Genomic DNA, 18,121 nt, shown 5'->3' on the forward strand with positions numbered 1-18,121 from the left:
AGACCTCTTGCTACTCACAAGCCAGAGGACTGATACTTGCCACCAGTCAAGTGAGTGAGCCATTTTAGAAGCATTTCCTGAAGCCCCCGAGAAGCCTTTGGATGACCACAACATCTTGTCTGCAACCTCATTACAGACCGGACTCAGATGCATCCAGCCAAGTGACTGAATTCCTAAGCCTTGGAAACCATGAGATGATTCTTTGTTCTTTTAAGCTGCAATAGATAACATACAATTTCTCATAAACTTGTTTCCTGTCATATTAAAATAACAATATTTGAAGTTTCCTGTTGAATGAGATTTTCTTTATATTACACATTCAAAAACTATATTTTATCAGAATATTTTATTTCAAGAATTAACACTTTTTTCCAAAAAAATAATATAGTTACTTCCCTGAGTATAAAGATCTAATCCTACAATAAAAGACAATTACAAAATTAAGCAATTAGAGGTACATAATTCTCTGCATTCAATTATACTCTATTACAAATCTATTTTTAAAAATCTCATGTATTTTGGGACTTTAATGTTCCAAACAACAGCAACAAGAAAACAGCTCATTTTGCACCGTGATGTTAAGACACGTCAGCTCTGTCTTTATCAAATTCCAGAGCAATCTTTAAAGCAGTGCTGTTGAGGCCAACAGATTGCATGTTACATATGATAGAAACGACTACTCCCCTCGGGGGAACCTTGTTGTTCATAGCTTCCGCATCCAGTTCTTCGGGAAGGACCAGCAGGACACTGCTGGCACCCACCGCACCTCCGGTGTGTGAGGCATAATGCCGCTGCTTTCTACAAGAACCGTACAGTTGCTTCTTTTCCACAACACCCCACGCCATTGCGTATTTACCCTCCTTATCCCAAGACATCTCTGTGTTGGGGACTGGTGTCCAAATCATAACCATTGTTTCTGGCTTGAGATATCCGGGTAAAAGATTTTCATGTGAGTTCTTAAAGAGCCCAACTTGGTAACCATACAGCATTGCGTTCCCAAATTTCAGAAGGTCACCCACTGTAGACAGAAATCCACCACCAGCCCATTTATAGGAGTTATCCACGTATGGTGTGTTGACAAGACGTCTCTTTTTATTATAAACATAAAATCTAAAATGAAATAAGAATGGTCATTAAAAACTTCATAGTCTATTATGGACTTTACATATGATAACGAATAGGAAAATATGCACATAAGACAGGCTGTTGCAATGTAGTGATTATACATTCTGAGAAACCATTAATTTTCAGTATGATTCAGATGCTAAAAAAAACACAAATAATTGAGTAATTAAAGCACAGAAAGTGTTTTTTGCTTTTTTTCCTACTGGCATGACTCGCCCATTTTGGGTGTATCAAAGTTTTAATACCTGTAAAAATGAAATGATTAATATTACACACGATACATTTGCCTGGTGCATATGCAGAAACACTTATTGTTTGACAGATATTCCCAGTCCTTGGGCTCAGTGAATCATGTGCCACGTGTGAATTTTATAACTAAGAGAGTATACATTGAGATGTTTAAGATTGATATTTGTAAGGAGACTACATCTCCTGGCTAAAAATGCCAACAGGAATACTATGTGTAATAATGTGACGTGGGACTTTCTTGGTGTAGTGAGGGAAGCTGGAGCTCGCAAACCCACTGGAATCCCAACTCACCCTTACTAGCTAGTAAAATATGCTTCTTTTATTTAACACTTACACAGTTCTTACTACGTGCCAGGCATTGTTCTAAGAACCATGTCAGGATGAACTAATTTATTCTTGTAACAAGGTTCAGAGGTAGGTAGCACGACAATTTCTATTTCACAGATAGAAAACGGAGGCAGAGATTAGAAATAACTTGTCCCAGGTCATACAGCTTGTAAGTGGCAGGTGTCTGTTGCCTCTCTGCTTCAGCACCCTAATTTGTGAAGTGGTGACAAAAATATCTACTTTGTAGAGTTAGGAATATGTGTATCAATCACTTTATATTTTCTTTCTTTTTTTTTAAGATTTCACTTATTTATTTGACAGAGAGAGAGACAGCCAGCGAGAGAGGGAACACAAGCAGGGGAGTGGGAGAGGAAGAAGCAGGCTCCCAGCGGAGCAGGGAGCCCGATGCGGGGCTCAATCCCAGGACCCTGGGATCACGCCCTGAGCCGAAGGCAGATGCTTAACGACTGAGCCACCCAGGCGCCCCCACTTTACATATTTCTGGTAGCTACTGAATAAATGATAGCTGTTATTCACTCATGCATTAAACAGTTATTGATGGAGCACTCATTATGTGGGAGGCACTGCCTGAAATGCTGAAATAAAGGTTCAACAAAAGAGACAAAGTGCCTGACTTCATGAGGTTTCTAATATGAGGTAACTGAAATGAAATCACAAAATAATTAAACCAAACACGAAACGCGGCTCATGAGAATCCTTTCTTTCAAGATGCATAATAAAATGTGTTCTTAGGTTTCCAGTGTGCTGTCCCACCTGTAACAATCTTCATCTTCGTCCCATCTTGGCTGTTCGTAAGCACTGTCAGACTGAGTCTCACCACCGCTTTCAATCACTTCGTGGGTAAGGTCTCAAACTCAGACATCTCTCCCTAGGACTAGGATTTCCAATCCTGCCAACTCTCCAACTGAACCTGCTCTCTGCCCTCATTGTGACCTCCATCTATTCTCCTTGACTCTTCCCAATTTCCCAGGTCTTCTAGTTCCTGATTTCACCCAAGTGAACTAGCTCTAGCCTGAACTGTTTCAGCTGTGGGTTCCTCACTCTTCTGACCCGACAGTACACCAATCTGCCAATCCTGAATAAATCTAGGTATCTCTTTCTTTGGTTCCTTATCTGGAGAAAAGCTGCAGATATTCACATAACAAAGCTGACTGGTATCAATTCATACTTTTGCTAAGGGTCTTCACTGCTGCTACTAAATCTCAGTCTTTTCCTGGTTATTCCCTGGTATATTCTTCCCAATAGCTATTGCCAATCTCCCCCAGTCCTCCACCCCACCTCTGGCCAGCGGGCAGACAACTACATCCCTTGTTTTACTGAGAAGATTCCAGCGTACTTTAGATGCTTTAGATGGCCTCAAACTCCCATCTCTATCTTAAAATGTATTTACATTATCATGCATTCTTTTTTCCTTCTCTCAAGTCACTTAAGAAAATTTCCTATTGTTTTTATGACTAATTCTACCACCTGCATCCCTGACGGCCTTTTTGCCTCTACAACCTTGTTCCACCACTTACACTTCCTAGATCATTTTATCTCCTTGCTGTCCATTCTCCATGCTGAAGCCTGAGATTGTGTCTTAACCTTCTTCCATCTATTTGAAACCTTCCAATGGTTACCACCATTGAGGACAAAACTCAAATTTCTTACGATGGCCTACAACACAATCAATGGTCTTCAACAAAGGCAGTACCAACTCCCTAAGGGAAATTTTTGGAGACATTTTTTTATGTGTCACAAAACTAGAGAGCTCTTACTGACATTTAGTGGTCGGGGGCTCAAGGGTCCTAAACGTCCTAGGATGTGTGGAAAAGTCCCACACAGTAGTGTATTCTCCCTTACCGTGGAAGACCTTCAACTATCCTACCGGGTACTCATGTAAGTAAAATATCTGTTTATAATGAGCTGAGACTAGAACCCTCTCCATTTTACACACAAGCACAAAGCACTTTTTGGACATTTTTATTCTACAATAACTTTTTCTTGAAAGTAACCATCGTGAAAACTGAAGAAAGACTGCATTTTATTTTGCTCACAGCTAGAGGCGGCCACCAAGGCATGGGTAGAAGCACCGATACGATACACCTGCATTTGTCTGCATTTATAGTTGTTACGTTTGTGATACTTTAAGTCTTAAGTTGCATCTGATTTTATCATGTCTTCTAATGTTGTGAGTAAACTTTAACATACCAAAATATCTATAATTTATTATAAATTATATTTCTTTTATTTAAAAAAATTTTTTTTAAAGATTTTTATTTTACAGAGAAAGTGAGAGAGCATGAGCAGGAGCAGAAGCAGGACGCAGGAGAAGCAGCAGCAGACTCCACGCTGAGTAGGGAGGCTGGTGCGGGACTCCATCCCAAGACCCTGGGATCATGACCTGAGCCGAAGGCAGACACTTAACCAACAGAGCCACCCAGGTGCCCCTTATATTTTATTTTAGTTAAGAGTAGTGAGTATAGATCATATAACCATATAGAGCATTTCAAGAAACTAAAGGATGTATAAAATATTTGTTAAATTAAGGGGCAGGGGATCTAATGGCATTGAGATTCACTGTCCAGTGCAATTTAGCCCCTACCTCTCTGATCTCATCACTTACAGCATCTTGCCTTCTTTTCCTGCCAGACGTATTTCTGTACTTGCAACAAGGCAATTTGGCTCCTCATCAGTCACGTCTACTTGAACGCTTACATTCTCTCCCCGTTACTCTATATAACATTGCTTTGTTTTATTTTCTTCATATCAGTATCTGAACTTCTTAGTTTACATGTTTGTCTCCTCCCATAGAATGTTAAGTGTCATAGGGCAGGAACCTGACCGATCTTGCTCCTTGACGACTCCCCAGCCTAGAACAGTACCTGCTGTCCATCAAGTGCTCATTAAACATGTTTAGGGGTGCCTGGGTTAAGCGTCCGACTTTGGCTCAGGTCATGCTCTCAGGATGCTGGGATCAAGCCCCACGGCAGGCTCTGCACTCAGCGGGGAGTCTGCTTCTCCTCTCCCTTTGCCCCTCCCCCAGCTCATGCTCTCCATCTCTCTCAAATAAATAAATTTTTTTAAAAAATTAAAAAATGTTCAAACATGAAAGCATCACTTGTCGGCCAAATATTTAATGGAGACACCTTGCAAGGCACTGGAGGGACTAGTTAAACCATACACTGTAGCTGCTTTCTAGGCGCTAACAGTCTGGTCAGACAGTTCTAAATTGCAAAGCACTATATAAACCACCTGGAGATTGTGTTAAAGTGCAGATTCAGCTTCATTAGGTCCGGGAAGGGGGCATGTAATTCTGCAATTCTAACAAGATCCCAGGTGATGTCAATACCGCTGGACCCTGGACCCTTGTTCAGATGGCTGGTTACAGAGGCCAAGCTGGGGAGCGAAGTAGTTCCGTTTGGCTATAGGTTGAGGGGATAAGAGGTAGAAGGTGATGCTGGAGGAATGGACAGGAGACCGGCCACGAAGAACTTTCTGTGCCATGCTAGAAGATTTGACTCCTTTACCTCAGTTAACAAAATGCTCTATGTTTTCTGTATCCTAAGGAAAACAACAACTTTTTACCCTTGTTATAGCTTCCAGCTGCCCGTCCTTTCTCCCTCCTCATTTACTGCCAAACTACACAGAACAGCCCACACCTTGTTTCCAGGCACTCACCCTCTCTAGTCATTCAACTCCTTAAAATCTGGCTTCCCCATCACTAAACAGCCCTCTTGTGGGTTTTCAAGGCTCTTCCAATTCCCTTGTATAGTCGATACCCTATCTGCCTCCTGCAGCACTGTTAACCAACACTTCCTTGATACCCAACCTTGGGCCAGTCTGCTGCCCTGAGCTCTCACTTCTAATATCAATCCTATGATTTCCTACATCCCTCCAATCACTGCAGCCCCCCTCCCCAGGTCTTCTCTTCTGCAGAGAAAACTACAGATCTGCATCAGTACCACAACCACTGTTCCAAATTATGATCAGATTTTCTACTAGCATTAATAATTCTCAAATCTGGTTTTGGAGAAGGGCAGGAAAGTTGTTTATCAGAATCACCTGTGGGCCTTCTCTCTCTCTCTCTCTCTCTCTCAAAACTGTACCCTTCCCTCAAAATTCATAACTTTGGAGGGCTGTGGGCATATATAATTTGAAAAATCACTTTCTTCCTTCAAGAATCTTATATGTCCCCTAAAAGTCCAAGTCATAATACTGAGTGAAGAGTGGCCAAAGGTATGTGCTTTGAGGATTTAAAAATAAAAAAAAAGCCCACTGAGAATCGTAATAGGTTCTTATGAGAACCAATGACTGGATATGTGTGTGCTCTTCTCATTTCTCAAAATAAACTTGCCTTTTTTTTTTTTTTTTTTAGGCTCCATCCCCAGCATAGAGCCCCACTCAGGGCTTGAACTCATGACCCCAAAATCAAGACCTGAGCCGGGACTGAGTTGGACGCCCAACTGACTGAGCCACCTAGGTGCCCCTCAAAATGAACAGGTCTAAAACTAATCTCTTTCAAACATTCTTCTCATATTTCTCCTCTCCATTAAAACCGTGGTTGACTCTCTTGCCCTCAAATCTCACATCCATCAAGATGCTAAATCCTATTTTTCAACCTTTGCTTCGTGACTTACCTTTTTCCCTTCCTTCATTCCTATGGCCTCTCCCATATTTTAGGTCCTCGCTACTTTCTGTCTGAACTCTTATTACACATGTTGTTTTTTTTTAGAGGGAGGGAGAGCAGGGGACAGACAAAGGGAGAGAGATAATCTTAAGCAGGCTATATGCCCAGTGCGGAGCCCTACCATGGGCTCAATCTCACAACCGTGAGATCATGACCTGAGCCAAAATCAAGAGTCGGAAGCTTAGCTGACTGAGCCATGCAGGTGCCCCATTCTGATTACACTTCCAAGTCCAGCCAATCAAATCTAAAAGAAACCTCATTCTAAAAATAATTTTCTTGCGACAAATATATTTCTTACAGTGAACTCCAAGTTTGTAAACCAGGAGAGAACTACCAGTATATTTTGGCTGATAATCAGCTTTGTGTAACTTTCTTTTAACAGTAAAGCATTCCAAACCGCTTATATCAAGGCTGGAAATTAGGACTCTTCATTCTTCCTTTAAAGTATAAAAATGTGGAGAATTCTGGACCTCAATCTAGAATTTTAAACTTTAAATAAACAAATTCTAGGCTTTAATCTCTTGATTCCTTTTCACAGAGGACAAGTTAATGGCTTTTCATGAAAATAATTTTGTTCAGCTCAAAGATAAGTTTACTATTTCAAATTCTTAAGGAATTTCTGCTCTAAAAATAATGCAATATAGACACGAGTTCTTGAGTAAGTTACTGAGACATCTCTGTAACTGAATAACTGATGGAACGATGTCAGATGACAAAGAGCCTCTTATTTAAGAATCTCTAGATTCTGCACAAAAACGCTATATAACTACAGAAATCTACAACTACAAACTTAGAAATTCAAAATACTTTTATTTTTACAATGCTTCTTAAATGCCTTTAGACATAATTATGTACTAGTTTGTGTTTTATTGTTATGAGAAGTTTAAAAACCCACAGAATTTAAAATGCATATAATAAAAACCAATCCCACTTTAACATTTAGCATTAACATTTGGATTGGACCTATTACTAGAGAGTCTATCAGCTAATGGCATAGAAAAGAGCTTCATAAAGAACAATGCTTAGGCCGCCTGGGTGGCTCAGGTGGTTAAGCATCTGCCTTCGGCTTGGGTCATGATTCAAGGGTCCTGAGATCAAGCCCCACGTCAGGCTCCCTGCTCAGTGGGGAGCCTGCTTGTCCCCCTCCCACTCTCCCTGCTTTTGCACTCTCTCTCTGTCAAATAAATAAAATCTTAAAAAAAAAATGCTGAATTTTAGAAGACACTTTAGCAAATAAAAATAAATAATAATCACAAAGATAATAATAGAATGTAAAGACCGTATCTATACTGTCAAAACACAACAAACACTTCAGAAAACATCCACTGTATTTGCTTTTGGTCCCATCCAATTATAAAAGAGATTTTTGTTGCAAGTATTGTGCCAAACATAGGAAATATGAACAAAGTCTAAAAATAAGCTAATGCATTGACTAGGGATTCCCCTATCAACAGTGTCCTTCAGGGCAAGAAAAATCCACTCCCCCATGGGTATTTGCTTTAAGGGTTATTTCAGTTTATTTGCCTATACAGAATATACTTGTTATACAGAATCAATATATCTATTTGTATACACTAAGTCAATATTCCTAGTCTTCCATTTAAGAAAGTCCCAGTTTTATTCAGGACAACAATGTACCCAGCTAAAAACTAATTTCTCTGAATCTCTTACATCTAAGTGTGGCCTGCTGCTAAAATTCCGGCCAAAGAAATGTAAGTAGTATTTTGGGGTAGGATTCTAGAGAAATACCTTAAAAAGGTGACAGACACTGGGATGTATCGTTTTAAACACACACACACACACACACACACACACACACACACACACACACACAGAAGCAAAACGATGATAAGTATTTACTCTTGGGTTACAATAACTCTAAAAACCCTAGGTTAGGATAATATAAATACACTTAATTTATGATTATTATGAAGGAGTACACTAACAAAGCTGCAAACGATTGCTGGAAATTTTATTTCCTGCAGAATGATAAGCATAAACTAACAGAAACATACACATTTACTAAGTTTCACTTTAAGTTTTTTTTTTTTAAATATATATCTTTGAGGTTTCCCTTTACTCTCTGAACTCCCTTAAAAAGCTGGTGCCTTTAAGTTCTTTTAAAATAATTATTAACAAAAAAAAAAAAAAGAATCAGAGTTGAGTTTTAGAGGCCCAAGTAGATATTGCATCAAGTAAAATAAAGATGAAGCAAGTGGACAGACCATTTTCACAGATGACATTCTTTCTTTTTTTAGTGCCCTTTTTCAGCAGTCCATATAATATAACTAAAATGAATCAACTACCCCTTTAGCACCAGTGGGTACTTTCAAATCAATCAAACTCAGAGCTGATAGGAACCTTTAACAGAAGAAATGGGAACCCACTGCCTTTTTATTTCTTCAAAGAATGGGAAATAAGATGAAATTAACTCACCATCATATGCCACATTTTGATTTTTGTAAAATTACTCATTAAGAAAAGAGCAAACTGCCTTGAAGTTCTGTATATTCAAAGAGTCTTAATTTTCAGTTGAGAAAAGCAGCTCAGTGATTATATGTCATGTTCTCTCCCTTACATATAAGTATAGGCATTCATTATCAAACACCTAGGTCTAAATCAAAATAAGGTCATGCATCCATGCCATCATTACTAGAGAATCTTTTTTAGATTCAATTGGCAACCTCTGGTATTTGTCAATTTTTCTTATGCTTTCCAGTGGAACGTAATGTTGGACCTAAAAATAATAAACACTAATTGAAGTGGTTGAGAACTACAGGCCATTTTAAAATTAAAATTCATTGCTTGCTACTAACCTAATTTCTTTTAGGTCCAAAAAAACTCAGGCTGATTTGCAATGCATATTTAATCCTTTTAAATAAACTGGTAATTTAAAAATGGTAATTTAACTAAATATAACAGAAGACTGAACAAAACTAATACAGGGATAAGAAGATAAAGCTAAAATAATCCCACAATTTCATCTATTTCAAATACCATTTAGCCATTTGCAAAGCATGTACTAAGAAAAATATGCAAAGTAAAAGTAACAGTTGATTTGTTAAATGCCTTACCTTTCTAATGAACCAAATTTATTATTTGGTAAAATGGAAAACATAACCATAGAACTCATAATAGTCATTAGTCTCAAAATTCTCTCCCAACGCCCTTTTTACAAATCACTAGAAAAAATTATGATAAAATTTTAGTTTGATACATTTCAATGAAATGACTCAAACTTTTACAGGTGGTAAACCTAGCAGGTACCACTGCTACAAAACCATTAAATCACCACCACCAATAATGGGATAAACCGGCTTCATGTGACCTCTGAGAGACGTGACAACTAAATGTAATGTATGATCCTGGACTAGATCTTGAACCAGATTTTTGTTTTCCTTTTCTTTTGCTATGAAGGACATTATTGGAAGAACTGGCAAAATTTGAACATGGTCTATAGATTTGATATAAGTACTGTGCTGATATTAGTTTCCTGAATGTCCTTATTTTTAAAAAACACAAATTACTTATGGGTAAAGGGGTACCGTGTCTGCAACTTATTTCCAAACGGTTGAGAAAAAAATAACAGATAAAGCAAATGTGGTAAAAGGATAACATTTGGGGAATCTGGGTGAAGGGTATATGGGAATTCTTTGTATTTAGTCTTATAATTTAAGAATTAAATCATTTCAAAAATTTAAAAAAACTTTTAAAAATAATAAATATAAAGTATTAGCTACAACATTAAAAAAGGGATGATGGAAGAACAAATTATAGATACCCATGATAGGAACAATTTTGGTTTAATTGTGCATGAGTTTAAATTATTATTGCTGTCTTTCATCCAAGGATGAAAGGATCCTGGAGTACTTTGCAAATACATTCAATTCCCTCACGGAAAAACAGACATGTAGGAAAGCTCTCCAAATGTGGCGAGTGTGATTTTGGAATGGAGACAAGGAAAGTTTGACTTTCAATAAACAACACAGTGTTATGTAATATAGCAAGACACACCAAAGGTATCATTTACCTTGCTCTATTATAAATCACTGGCTCATTTTCCTCCTGCACAGTCGTCAGCATGTCCAAGTCATGGAATATTTTCTGCATATAATCCAAATATTTATATCCTGAAGCTCTTTCTACTATGGCTGCCAGTAGGGTATAGCCAAAAGTTGAATACAAAAACTGACTACCTTGAGACATCAGTGCAAAGGGGGGAAAGAAAAGAAAACGCTTCATTATTATTTAAAAACATGTAAAATACTTCCCACTGAAAACTGACAGACTCTCACCTTTTTACTTCAGCATTTAGAAACAGATCATGGATGACGTATTAATAAACTTAGTCAACTTGGCAAGGGCCCTGCTTATTCCATGATTTAATGATAATCAGCATATGAATCTACTCCTTTCCATGATAATGAAATAAGCAAATAAATACTATCTCAAAACTAAACTAAAACCCTTCAAACTGGTACCAAAATAGGAAGGGAAAGAAAAGCAAATCTGATTTCTTGAGTTAATGGGCTTATTCTTAATACAGCCAAAACTCATTGTTTAAGGCATAAATTAGTTGTGCACATGCCCATTTTAATAAAGTATATGTAGGTATAAAAACTCTGTTTCAAATATATATTAAAATACAAATACATATTCAAATATAGATACTACTTCAAATACATACCGTTATATCATTCGGGATTCTGGAAACACAGAGTGTGTGATCTGTACTAATAACTGGAACCTTATATTTTAAGACAAAATCCATAAATATATTCCTTTGCCCTTATTAATTACACCTATATCTATTCATAGTAAAAACTTTTAAAATGAAAATGGAATACAAGTACATAAACCTATGGTAAATTGAAAGATACTAAAGTGGTTTTGGTGGGCATCATACCAAAAAATATGTTAAAAAATATTTTTATAGATCAGCTTTTAGGAAATAAAATTAAGTTGATAAAAACCAACTTCTTTAAGGAATGAAGGCACACAATAAATTGAGCAATTTAAATACTAAATTAAACACTAAATACTGACATAATAGCAATATTTTATCATGCCCTCCTTAGTCCAGATTTTATTTGAAAAACACTTATTACAACATTTCTCCATAATTTTCCACAAACAGCTTGATCTGGAAAACCCACTAAATGAACGCTGAGGCTAAATCTAAACAACTGGCTACCTGGACGCTTGGCTTCGTCAAGAACTGCAGACAAGGCACACATTGGACTGACAGCAAAACCCACGCCACAAGCGTCAACCACACCCAATGCCCTCGGGATGGGATCATTTCAGATTTTCTGAAAATTAATACTTTAATAATGATGACTTTGTTAAGAGAAGGAATTAACACTCACCAGGTTTAAAGAACAATGGGTCATTTTTAAATAATCTTAGTGATTCAATTGAATTCTCAAACTTTTCTTTCAAATACAACTCGCCTTGTTCAAAATCATTCTTTTTCTTGCCAGGTTTTAAGTTCCGGCCTTTGGCATCAGTATCTTGCTCTATCTTAGTTTTAACAAAGTCACTCTTTTCATTACTTTTGCCTCCTTTTTCTTTGAACTCTTTTTCTTGGTCAGATTCCATGGTCCCTTTCATCATCTTCAAGGCTTTGTAAGCTTTCTCTTCTTTCACCTTTTTCATGTCCTTTTCATAATGACGAATTCCACTTAAATGGGAAATCAGTAATCTTGTTGTGACAGAAACCTAATTGTAAAAATATGGAATTTCAATTAATAAAAAGTTATAGGGGCACCTGGGTGGCCCAGTCAGTTAAGCATCTGCCTTTAGTCTCAGGTCATGGTCCTCAAGTCCCGCAGGAATTGAGCCCCATGTGGGATCTGCCCCATGTCAGACTCCCTGCTCAGCAAGGAGTCTGCTTCTCCCTCTCCCTCTGCCCCTCCCTCCCCGCTTGTGTTCTCTCTCTCTCTCGCTCACTCTCTCTCTCAAATTAATAAAATCTTAAAAAAAAAAAAAGTTAGTGGCCTTGGAATCATGCCTCAGTAATATTTTCCATTTTAAACTGCTGCTGGAAAAATGTGTCCCATACACATCTTCAGCTTTAAGTTTCAGAGAAATACCCAATCGATTATCACCTGAATTAAAAAAAACCCTTTAACCCATTAACAATAGTTAAAAACAAACCAAAGAATCTTATGAAGCCTTTTAAACCATTTAAGATGTCGTCAGTAAAATGAACTGTGAGTTTTATTACCTTTTCACCTTCATATTCTTTTTCTGGGAATTCAGGAACATAATGTTGTACTGGAATGTCAAGATCCAGTTTCCCGGCTTCCCACAGTTTGGCAAGAGCAACCATGGTAAGGCTTTTGCTGATACTGGCAATTCTCATAACGGTCTCTGGCTTGCATGGTACACGGTTCTCAACATCAGCATAACCTAAGCCTTTAGAAAAAGAAAAGCAAAAAGTCACTAATAACAGGCTTCATGGTCAAAGGAGTCTTCAAAAACTGAGATAATACTATCTTAGAACATCTCATGTATTTATCTAAAGGAATATCTTTTGGAAAAGAAATTCCACTTTTATAAGCTAATTAAGAGTGAATGAGAGTCTTAGTAATTCTGACAACAGTAAGCCTAACAACGTAATTTTATAACTAAATCGAAATTGCACTCTGTGCACAATAGTAATTTTCTATCTGGTTCAGATACTATTTTTTCTTAGTTTATCTAGACAATTAGTTATCCCACATTTTACATTAAGTTATTCTATGTTCTTTAAAGAAAACATCATTGTTCTTCAGATTATATTTACTTTTGAATTTCCACTGGATTGCTTAAAATAACCACCCAATAAAAGTTAATGTGAAAAGGTGTCCTGGAAACCCAATCTAGATAACCAATCTAGGTTACCTCAGATGCAAACCAGAAGAAGAAGGACTATTAATTCAAAGCTCCTAGAGAATTTTTTAAAAGTCTGGTTTCATCTCCTGAAGGCTGAGAGTGTGAAAATCTAAGTGATAAGACCTGAGATCTAAAAAGAACGAAAAGGTATACAATGATTGTTTTTAAACTGTAAATAAAGATTATGCTGAAAAATATTTGCAGAAAAACAAAGCCCTCACCCATAAAGCCGACATTTATGTAATTTTTGATTACAGTATTTTTCATAAATTGGGTATGCTGACTAGGCTATACTTATACTTGGGGGAAGAATCGTTTTTCTTTAAATTCAAAACCTTATTGCTCCTATCAACTTCTTTTAAAAGTACTAATTCCTTTAAATGATGTCTGAAACATGTTCTAAAAGTAGGGTTCCTATAAACCTGGGACCCTATTTGTGTGCAATGGGTAAGTAAATCAAATTATAAAATATGTTTTGATAAAATTATCATAAAATGATTAGAAATCTCTTTCCCAAAGCTTCTACCTTTTGGTTTGAAAAAAACAGCTGACACTGCCCGGTAAAAAAAAAAAAAAAGTAATAAAGGAGATCGTACACTCATTAAGGACAAGGAATCATGAATGGCCCTAGTTCTTGGTACAGGGCATTTTACAGAATAGGGGACGCAATAAGTTGTTAATTAAATTGTTGATTAAACAAGAAAACAAACTTCTGACATTTGACCTAGCGGTAAGGGTCATCTACAAACACGCAGGTAACAGACTGTTCAATATACAACTTTCAGAACAATAAATCCAGTCCTTAGAAACGAGCCATCTTTAAGACTCCAAGGGTCACATTTCAATCTTGCTGTTTACAGAAAGCCCGATTCTTTATTCTGTTAGACATGTTTTCTCTATAGTATGTATGGCTTTACGAAACCTGAACATTTCACGCCACCCACTCCTAGCAGTAAAACATCAAAATTTCATTCATCGACTGGGACAAAACAAGCCAGTAAATAACACTTTTCTGAGCCCACCTTCTGACCAGACTTCTTTTCCATCTACAGAGACTCCGACCACTATGCCGGGGGCGCCCACCTCATCCTACGAGCGAAGGGGAAAGGACAGACAGTTCAAGGACCAGCAAAAAAGCTTCGCACAACTCCCCGCCCAGCTCCCGGGCCTTCCCGGGGCCCCGCCCCTCCCTCCGCCCGGGCCCCGCCCCTCCCTCCGCCCGGGCCCCGCCCCTCCCTCCGCCAGGGCCCCGCCCACCTCGGCCCCGCCAGGCCCGGCACTAACGATGAGAGGCGTGCCTGGTCTGCACTGAGGGCGAAGGGGAGGTTCCCGAGGCGGGCGGTGTGACCTCCGCCCCGACTTGGGCAACCCGCAGGAGGTTTTGACCGTGGCCGGGCGGTCGGGGAACGGGAAGTCCTTCTCGGAAGCCGGCCGCGGGCATGCCACCGCCAGAGGTGGGGTCCGCTCGGGCCCGGGAGATGACCACCGAAGGGCCCCGTTCCGAGCGGACGCGGGCGGTTCGGCGCTGGCCTGCCGCCTACGCCCGCGTCTCCGCACCTTGATCCGGTGCAGCAGGTCGCGGCTGCTGTCGATGGCTCTGGCGAAGCGCCGGGAGGGGGGCGGCATCGGGGTCTGGGCGGACCACGGAGCGAGGGGCTGCTCCTGCGGCAGCAGCGGTTCGGCCTGGGGCGACGCCTCGGGGTCGGGGGCTGCTGGGGGCTGCGCGGGGGCCGCGCCCCTCAGCCCGCCCGCCAGCTTCACCCCGAGTGCCAGCCCCAGCCCCAGCCCGAGACCCCCAACCCAGCCGGGGCCGAGCGGCGGCAGCCCGGAGCGCTGGTGTGCCCCGCGCCGCCCGCGGCCCCAGGCCCAGCCCCCGGGGGTCGCAGGCCGGGCCGTCACGGCTGACAGGAGCCGGTACATGGCGTCTGCCGCGAGCCGGCAGCCTCAGAGCTCGTGCAGGACGGGCGGGCGGTGGAGGCGCGGGGAGGGGAGGAGACAGGGGAAGGCAGGGGGTGGGGACCGCGCGCAGACCTTAGCAGTCGACGCCGGATGCCGGAGCGTCGATCGCATCGAGCCCTTCCTCTTTTCCCTTCCTCTCCTTGCCTTATCGCGTTCTTGATGTTTCTTCATCTTACTCTACACTACTTTTCTCCCCTCTGCCTCTGCTCCGATCAAGTGTCACCTCCTCAGAGAAGCCTTCCCAGTTGCCATCCCAATGGGAGTACTCGCCACACCTTTTTGACCAGCCAGCGCGCACACCTCCTTAATAACACTACACTTCTTCGTTTCATTTAACTTAACTGATTCCTTACGAGAAGGTGCCCTCCTTAAGGGAGCCGGGACTTTTACTTTGGGATTCTCAGCTCTTGGAGCAGCGCTGGCACACAGCAGCCGCTGAGCAGGCATCTCCTTTTCCCCTAGAACTCTCTCTCTTGCCATCTCCTTTCTTTATGCCTCATTGGAGCTCCTTCCATTTCCCTAAAGCCCTTTTAAAATCTCTTACTTCTGGAGGTCCAGTGCCACACCACATCAAATATTAAGTTATATGCGGACTATATTAAAAACAATTTCTTTTTGCTGTAAACATTTTAAAATTTTAATCCAAAAGTAATTAATATAATTTATAATTAGCTATGATTTCCGATATCTGTAGATGATCAGAGATTCTCGTGCCAGATTGGCTCTAAGAACTAGACAGACACAGTGCTTGAGGGGGCACCAGGAAAGTGAGCCCATCACCTCCCCTCCTCTGGACAGTTAGATTTCTACCAGTTAGATTTTTACCAGTTACCAGATTTTTCACAACATTGGTTCATAATGAATATGTGGTCAGCAATCAAGTTTTTTTTTCTTTTTACACAGACTAGTCAAACCCAGCTTCCCTTCCATATCATGTATTTGCAACGATGTTTTGGCTTTCTCTTTCTGTTTTGGCTTAGTATTTCCATTGGTATTATTGTTGTTGTTATTTTAGAGAGAGAGTGATATTTTAGAGAGTGCAGGTGCATGGGGGAGGAGCAGAGAAAAAGGATGAGAGAGAACACAGCAGGCTCCATGTGCCCAGCGTGGAGCCCAACATGAGGCTCAATCTCACAACCCTGAGATCATGACCTGAGCTGAAATCAAGAGTTGGACACTTAACTGACTGAGCCACCCAGCCACCTCTTCATTGGTATTATTTTTAACCTGAATTCTGACACAGTCTATACTGTAAACCTTTTGACTTTCATATCACCTGCAAACAAGTCTTGTTTGCATATGTCTTGTTCAAATATTGTATATGTCTTGTCTTGTTCAAATATTGAATATGACTGGATCTCCTATAGAACCTATAATACGCCAATAGAAACTTTTCTCCAGGGGATCAGAGATCTAGTAGCCAGTCCTCTTGATATGGTTGTTCAAACAGGAACCCATCATTGCCATCTGTGACACGCTAGTGTGTGATGTCCTGAAAGTACTTCTGTTTCCTCCCTATTTTCCTCTTCAGAATGTTTCCCATTGCACTTTTAGTCTCAGGTTCAGACAAAGTTGGTGCTGACATTACAATGCTTACTCAAAAAAGACACATGCCCAGCTCTCCTAGGGATTAGCAGGCTGGAGGGTAATATATTCATGAATCCTATAAACACATAAGTAAATGTAAAATTCCAACTGTAATATGTGCTATGAAGGAGAGATGCATTGTGTGTTGAGAAGTTATGACGGTGAGATTTGATCTAGTCTGGAAGATTAGGGAAGGTTTTTCTATTGAGGTCAAATTAGATCTGAGACCTTAAGGATAAATGGGAATTAACTTGGTCAGCGTACAAACAGACAGAGGAAGTGTTCCATACAGAGGAATCAGCAAGAACAAAGACCCCGCAGTAGGAGGGAGGAGGTTTCATTCAAAGAATTAGAGGAGGCCATGGTGGCTGCCACGGAGAACAAAGGGGAATGGAGTGAGAGATGAGGCTGAGAACTGACATTCAAGACCCTATCTCCCTCTCCCTATTTCTTCGGAAGAAAGAATACCCTTCTAGAGCTACTTCTTGCCACAAGTCCTGTTCTATGGTATCTCAGTATAGTATAAACTATACATACCTAGTATTACTCTTTGTTTTTTTGGGAGAATCTCAAAATTACTTCATCATTCATACTCTGTGCTTTGGTGTGGAGGTATCAGAGGTCATAAATATTACTGTTACTCAGCTTCCTGCCCCGCCTTCCAACCACAAGAATTCAGAGCACTTCCTCTTTCGTGTTGCTACTTTCTTTGTTACATTTGTTGCTCCGTACTTTTAATGTTTTCTTTGGGTGGTATATTCTTTTATCCCTTAAAATTTAGTTGAGGGTACACTGACTTTGGATGGCAGCTTGGGATTGTCTATTAATTGTTAAAGAAATGCTTATAATGTGTGGCCCAGCAATACCATTTTTAGGTAATATACTCTAGAACTGTGATTTTCAAAGTATGGCACTTGGACCACCATCATTTGCATCACCGGAGTGCTTGTTAGAAATGCAAATGTTCAGGTTTCACCCAGGTCTACTAAATCAGACACTCTAGGAGGGGTGCCGAGCCATCTGTGATTTTTTTTTTTTTTTTTTTTTAGAGAGAGAGAGAGGGAGGAAGGGAGAGAGTGAGAGAGAGCCCTCAGTGGGGAGTCTGCTCAATATTCTCTCTCTTCTTCTCCCTCTGCCTCTACCCAGCTGCTCGCTCACTCGTGCACACGTTCTCTCTCAAATAAATGAATAAATTCTAAAATAGGGGGGCAATATGAGAAATCCCTATGGTGATGGAACTTTTCTCTATCTTGACTGTATCACTTGTCAGCATCCTGATGTGGTATTATACTATAGTTTTGCAAG

At 40.1% G+C, this 18,121-nt stretch overlaps 1 protein-coding gene across 2 annotated transcripts; it reads right to left on the bottom strand.

Moving 5' to 3' along the window:
* Window positions 1–329: 329 nt before the first annotated feature.
* LACTB (lactamase beta) lies at window positions 330–15,205 on the bottom strand. 2 transcript variants are annotated; one of them, XM_040620542.1, is made up of 6 exons: window positions 14,828–15,205; window positions 14,293–14,359; window positions 12,621–12,811; window positions 11,761–12,112; window positions 10,422–10,587; window positions 330–1,110 (listed from the first exon to the last, which is right to left on the bottom strand). In XM_040620542.1, exons 1-6 carry the CDS (start codon window positions 15,188–15,190, stop codon window positions 579–581), a joined length of 1,671 nt encoding a protein of 556 aa, XP_040476476.1. In that variant the 5' UTR covers window positions 15,191–15,205; the 3' UTR covers window positions 330–578. The 2 variants fall into 2 exon arrangements, 1 of the variants encoding a protein (XP_040476476.1); XR_005831953.1 differs by having other exon boundaries at window positions 973–1,110; window positions 10,422–10,583.
* Between the last annotated feature and the right edge of the window lie 2,916 nt (window positions 15,206–18,121).

The sequence above is a fragment of the Ursus maritimus genome, unplaced genomic scaffold, assembly GCF_017311325.1.
Source record: "Ursus maritimus isolate PB19 unplaced genomic scaffold, ASM1731132v1 scaffold_35, whole genome shotgun sequence".
Taxonomy (NCBI): domain Eukaryota; kingdom Metazoa; phylum Chordata; class Mammalia; order Carnivora; family Ursidae; genus Ursus; species Ursus maritimus.

Coding starts and splice junctions, on each gene's coding strand:
- LACTB (XM_040620542.1), bottom strand. CDS start 15,190: ATGTACCGGCTCCTGTCAGCCGTGACGGCCCGGCCTGCGACCCCCGGG. Junction 12,812..14,292: donor AAAAGAAGTCTGGTCAGAAG/GTGGGCTCAGAA, acceptor CTTTTTCTAAAG/GCTTAGGTTATGCTGATGTT. Junction 10,588..11,760: donor CCCATTGTTCTTTAAACCTG/GTGAGTGTTAAT, acceptor TGATGTCTCAAG/GTAGTCAGTTTTTGTATTCA.